The sequence below is a fragment of the Cucurbita moschata genome, unplaced genomic scaffold (genome assembly GCF_002738365.1).
Source record: "Cucurbita moschata cultivar Rifu unplaced genomic scaffold, Cmos_1.0 Cmo_Scf00015, whole genome shotgun sequence".
Classification (NCBI taxonomy): Eukaryota; Viridiplantae; Streptophyta; class Magnoliopsida; order Cucurbitales; family Cucurbitaceae; genus Cucurbita; species Cucurbita moschata.
The window spans coordinates 2639085-2644771 of record NW_019268531.1 but is presented as its reverse complement, the minus strand read 5'-3'; the positions used below and the strand labels follow the sequence as shown (position 1 = coordinate 2644771).

At 35.3% G+C, this 5687-nt stretch overlaps 1 protein-coding gene across 2 annotated transcripts; it reads left to right on the top strand.

The window, feature by feature from the left end:
• Positions 1–1520: 1520 nt before the first annotated feature.
• Positions 1521–2627, top strand: LOC111453375 (CRIB domain-containing protein RIC10-like). Of its 2 annotated transcripts, XM_023094450.1 has the most exons (5): positions 1521–1597; positions 1808–2005; positions 2081–2184; positions 2267–2360; positions 2470–2627. In XM_023094450.1, the coding sequence occupies exons 2-5, from the start codon at positions 1948–1950 to the stop codon at positions 2622–2624; spliced, it is 411 nt and encodes a 136-aa protein (XP_022950218.1). In that variant the 5' UTR covers positions 1521–1597; positions 1808–1947; the 3' UTR covers positions 2625–2627. The 2 variants fall into 2 exon arrangements, with proteins under 2 accessions (XP_022950218.1, XP_022950217.1); XM_023094449.1 differs by having other exon boundaries at positions 1808–2184.
• Positions 2628–5687: the final 3060 nt, after the last annotated feature.

Genomic DNA, 5687 nt, shown 5'->3' with positions numbered 1-5687 from the left:
GGGGGGGGGGGGGGGTACACTTGCAAAGAGAGTGTGCGGGATATGTGTAACACCCCAGATCCACCACTAGCAGATATTGTTCTTTTTGGGCTTTCCCTTTCGGGCTTCCCCTCAAGGCTTTAAAATGCGTTTGTTAGGGGAAGGTTTCCACACCCTTATAAATGGTGGTTTGTTCTCCTTCCCAACCAATATGGGACATCACAATATAAGCCATATTGGTTCTTGATATTTCCTCATGTTTTCTATTTGGAAGATGTTACTACCCCATGTGTTGATCTATAGCTTTTGATTAACACAACGATTTTTGTATTTATCATCAGTTGATTAGTCGCGTTCCTTGTATTAGTTCGTCTTGCTGAAACTACTGTCTTACCAGAACTGGAAACTGTCTCAGGTGAACTCAACCATGTTTGATTACTAGAACCTCACGAGAGCTTAAACTCAGAAGATTTTGTTCGAAAAGACTGATGTTTTCCCATCATTTGGGAGAAGTATTGATTGGACAAAATGGATTTTATATCTGTGATTTAGATTTACCTGTTCCTTTTGGACATCTCTGTTCATGTTCTGGGTTCCTTCCATCTCTGCTTGGTTTTGATATCATATCTTCATCCTTTCACTCCCACTCTATTTACAGCAAATCACCAATAATAAATTTCCTAGCTAATTATTAAGGTACCCTTGATACCCTTATGATATTTGCTCATTCTATCCTAATAGCATTCCTATTATTTTGGTGTTCATGAATTATATATATATATATATATATATATATATATATATATATATATATAGGTGTGGCAATGTGGCCCTGGTGAGTTCTTTTTGCTGTCCAGCACGAAACTGAATTTCCCATTACTATAATTCTGAATTTCCCATTACTATAATTCTGTTCGCCAATCTGCCTTAGATCCTTGATTATTATATCTATGTTTTGTTAGAATCACGAACCTCTATAACAGTATGATATTGTCTACTTTGAGCTTAAGTTCTTATTTTTGGTTTCTCCAAAAGGTTTCATTCTGACGAAGAGATTTTCTTTTTAATTAGCCAACGTGAGACTATTCCTCTCAATAATCCTCAACAACAATATTCACATATTTTTGAATTCTTACCGGTCCATTGCTTTGATTTTATTGAATCTACTTTGGATTGTTTGGTTTATGTTATGTTCAATACCCACGTATCAATAGGATCTTGCTAGGTTCACCCTAACACAGTTTGCGTCAAACGGAAAAACTTTGTCTACATTCCCATTCTTTAGTCTCGGTTTCATTTTTTTTAGAGTTTTAGAAGTTTAACTATGACTTCTTTTCTACTCATATGATTGCGACTCTTAGATTAAAAGACAGAAATTCAATAAAACGTACGGTAATACAAATGAAGCTATCACTAAACTTTTAATATATAGTTTTAATATCACAAATCATGCTTCCCATATCAGGACCGAATGGCGATTGTTCTTTAGTGGGTACCATCATTCTCATTCATAATTTATTTATTTATTAGTATTATTGCAGCGACGTGCTTCCAATCACCCAACAAAATCCCAAGCTCAATAACTCCGAGTTTCCAGTATTTCATTGTTATCCATATGGTATGCACGAAATATGGAATTAAAACACGTTCAGGAATCAAACATAAAGATCATAACAATTTGTTTACTTACAACTAATTCAGATCCATGTGGTAGGGCAAGACGTAAGCTTTAAAGGTATTATAATGCAAATGCCACCCTGCACTCATTATTATATCATTCATTTCTCCTCTTGATTTCAACTTTGCTCATACTCAAAATCTTTTGCAGTTCAATGATCTGGGTTTTGTTGCATCCTAAAAATGAAACCCATGTTTCCCTCCTTCCTCTCTTCCACCTTAATTCTCCCATTCCTTTTCTAACAAACAAATGCCATCACAATTACCTCCATCACACTTCCTCTCTCAACCATGTCTTCTAAGCTCAAAGGAATCTACAAAAGTTTCAAATACGTCTCCCAAATTTTCGGTAACTTTTTCTTTTCTTCTTTTAATTTTCCTGCTATTAAACTATCACTAAACTCAAAAGTTTATACGATTGCAGCAATGAAAGATCGCGAGATGGAAATTGGTTATCCGACCGATGTGAAGCATGTATCTCACATCGGGTTGGATAATTCATCGCCATCCGGTTCTGCCCCTAGCTGGGTATATGCTCTGCTCCCTCTTCAATAAAAATAAATAAATTAATTTTCTGTTCCCAAGAATTATGTTGATCCCAATAACGCAGATCAAGGAATTCAAAGGCGGCGAGGTTAGTGAAGGAAGAGATTCGAGTGCAACCGCTGTAACTGCCGTGTCTCATTGGTCCACTCCTTCCCAAGGTCTGTAACTAACTAACTCACTCAAGAAATATGATACAATTGTGGAGAGTCGCGCATTCGTGTAACAATGGTGACCAAATTTAACGTAGATTTGTGTGTGGATGGGCAGATTTTGATGTTTCAATAGGCTATCAATCGGCGTCGGACATATCGTTGGAGCTTCGGCAGCCACAACTTCCAAAGAAACCAAAGAAAAAAAAGAGCAGCAAGCATACCTCCTCCTCCTCCTCCTCCTCAACAACAACAAACTCAAAACCTTCCTGAAATAAATATACACCTTTTGGTTTGGTTTTGTTCCAATTCATATATTCACTTTTAATAAATTTCCCGAATTATCGACTAAAATCTCTGATTTTTTGTTTTTTGTTTTTTTTTTTTTTTCCATTTTAAGAATTAAATTATTAAATTATTAAATTATTTAAAAAGAACAAGAAAGCAGCAACATGGATTATGGTTGGAGAGGCCCAAGCGTCGAGAGCCCAATAGTGAATTCGGAGGCCCGAGCCCATGTTCAGTTTAGATGGGCCTGAGCCCAAATAAAACCAGTGGGGTACATAATATTTACCCCCCACGTGGCTTCTTTAAATGGTGAGATTAATTGGAAGAGTGGTAAAAAAAAATATAAAAAAAAATGGGGTTATTTATTGAAGTGGATGGAAGAGGGAGATGGTGTAACAGTATATTTTGAATGTGGTGAAGAACCATATTTACTGTGTTCTGCATACTCCTTCCTTCCCACAATCTTCAATCTTGTCACCTTTTGTTTTCAAATTCTTTTTTCCATTTAATACCAATAAATTTGAAAGTTGCTAATTCCTTTCTTGCCCTTTTCATAGATTTCCTTTTTACAAACGAATTTAACTAAACGAAGGGTACTTAGTCTAACCGCCCTCGAACTAAGACAAACCCATTAAGAAGTCTTGTCAACCCAAACCAATAAGAGTCAAAGAGCGTGGACGATACATGTTACTTGTTGAAAATTGTTGGGAGAATCTCACATTGGTTTATACGTAAGAATTACATTTCTATTAATACAAAACATTATTGGAAACCAAAAACAACGTTATTAAAACTTAGGCTCAAAGTCGAGATTCGTTGTTCCTAACATGTTATTAGAGTCACGTACTTTGTTTAAAGATTTCATAAACCTTAAAAAGACTCTATGGTATAGTTTGTTCTACGTCATGCTTAAAATTCAACAAAATAAAAATTCATAAATAAGACAAATGGAAAAGAACACAATAGACGATAGTGACAATAGATAGGGACGGTGACGAAGCACGATCGACATCCATGAATGGTGGAGGGAAGATTGAGGGAGAGAGAAAAACAAACAATTTTAATATTTATATATATAGATATATATCATCCCGATATTTTGTAAATAATGAATAGAAATTTGGAAGCAGAAGCCAAAACCCAATTAAATTGTAGATGTAACGACCCAAATCCACAGCTAGTAGATATTGTCTTCTTTGGCCTTTGCATTTTGGACTTCCCTTCGAAGTTTTAAAACGCGTCTGCTACGTAAAGGTTTCCACATCCTTATAAATGATGGTTTATTATCCTCTCCAACTAATGTGGGACATTACAATCCACCTCCTTTTATGGCCTAGCGTCCTTACTGACACACCGTCTTGTGTCTACTCTCTTCGGGGAACAGCAAGAAGGCTGGCACATCGTCCGGTGTTTGACTCTGACACTATTTTTTGGATCTGAGAAAGGAAAGTCCAAAAATGATAATATCTACTAGTGGTCGGTCTGGGCGGTTACTTAAAATTTAAGAAATATATATATTTCTAAAATGAACTAAAGTTGAATGAGTGTAATAAAATCCAACTACTGTACACACCACGACAACAGTTGGTGTATTTATTTATTTATTTATTTATTTTATTTATTGGAGTAGGTATTAAATAGTGGGTTTTAAAAATTGAAGGTTTAGCCATAATGGAAAATAAAAGATTCGGTGACGTCAAATCAACATAATAATTACCATAGTATTCACAGTGCTGAAATCTCTTGGAAAGGTAAATGGTGAAAAATGGGATTTCAGCGATACCTGGGGGGTTAAAATTTCAAGGTAAATTGGAGAGGGTGTTAATTAAATGCTGGATCTGAATGTTGTTGGGTGATCTGTAAATATGAACAAATTAAAAGAAAGATGGCGAAACTTCCATTCAACTGCACGGAGCCCATGTTCGATGCTTCACTTGTGCCTTTTCAGGTGATTTTTTTTTTTTTTTTCTTTTCTAAATATATATACTTATTTATTAAAGAGTCTCCTTTAATATCCTTTTTCTTTGGAATTTCCATCCAGAATTTATTTAATCTGCACCCATGTTGCCGACATGTCGGACTATGTTTCCCATCCACTTTCAATTTCAAGCTTTCCATTTCCATTTCCCTTCCTTTTCATTTTCGACACAAACTTGGAGTAACTATCCTTGTCTCCCACTTTTTTTCTTTCTTTTTTAAATAACGACATATATCAATCATCTAAAACTACACCATCGTTTTCCTTTTTAGCAATTATTTTATGATATCTTTTCGACCCTACTCCTTATTTAAATTAAAAGATTATATTTTTCATAAAGTTGGAGCATAGGAAACATGTGGAGTTAAGTGTGAAGCAATTGGTGGATGGGTATGGCTTCGATGGTTGCGCCGAATTCATGGATTCATCGCTTTCTCTCCGATTGCTTGGGGTTTCGGACCACACAAGACAAGCTGAACCACCAGTGTCCGATGTGAAGGAGGAGGCAGAGGAGACAGACCCCTCGTCTTCTTTCCATATCATCTTCTCCTTGTTTCTATCATCATTCATTTCTATCATCATCTACACGTAAAATATTCAATACATTCATAATAAATTCTTCATAAATATTAAGATCATAATAAAAAAAAAATATGCCCATTCTACCCTCCACCCATTTAAACACAAATATTTGTGTAATGATTGATGATTAGTATGTTACTCTCTTCACTTGTTTTTCACAATGTCTGAGAATATGGTATTACATTAGTGTATGTAAATAAAAAAGGATAAACAGGGGACCATTGCATTAAGATTAGGGGTGAATAGTGATGGATGAAACAGTTTGCAGAGGGGAGTGATGGAATTCAGGAGGCTTGGGGTCCTAATTTAATAAATAATTATGTATTCTCTACCCTCACCAAACCAAACCAAACCAAACCAAAAAAAACATTTATGTATTCGGGACACATTTGTCTCCTTCCACTGCCTCAATATTCAATTTTCTTCCCCCAACAATATTTATATTAAATTTTCTATAATCCTCACAAAAAAAAAAAAAAAAAAAAAAA

Bases quoted from the DNA above. Each gene is read 5' to 3' on its own strand.
- LOC111453375 (XM_023094449.1), top strand. From the start codon at position 1,948: ATGTCTTCTAAGCTCAAAGGAATCTACAAAAGTTTCAAATACGTCTCC. The intron at 2,185-2,266 runs GTATATGCTCTG...CCAATAACGCAG, and splicing joins CCGGTTCTGCCCCTAGCTGG to ATCAAGGAATTCAAAGGCGG. The intron at 2,361-2,469 runs GTCTGTAACTAA...GTGGATGGGCAG, and splicing joins TTGGTCCACTCCTTCCCAAG to ATTTTGATGTTTCAATAGGC.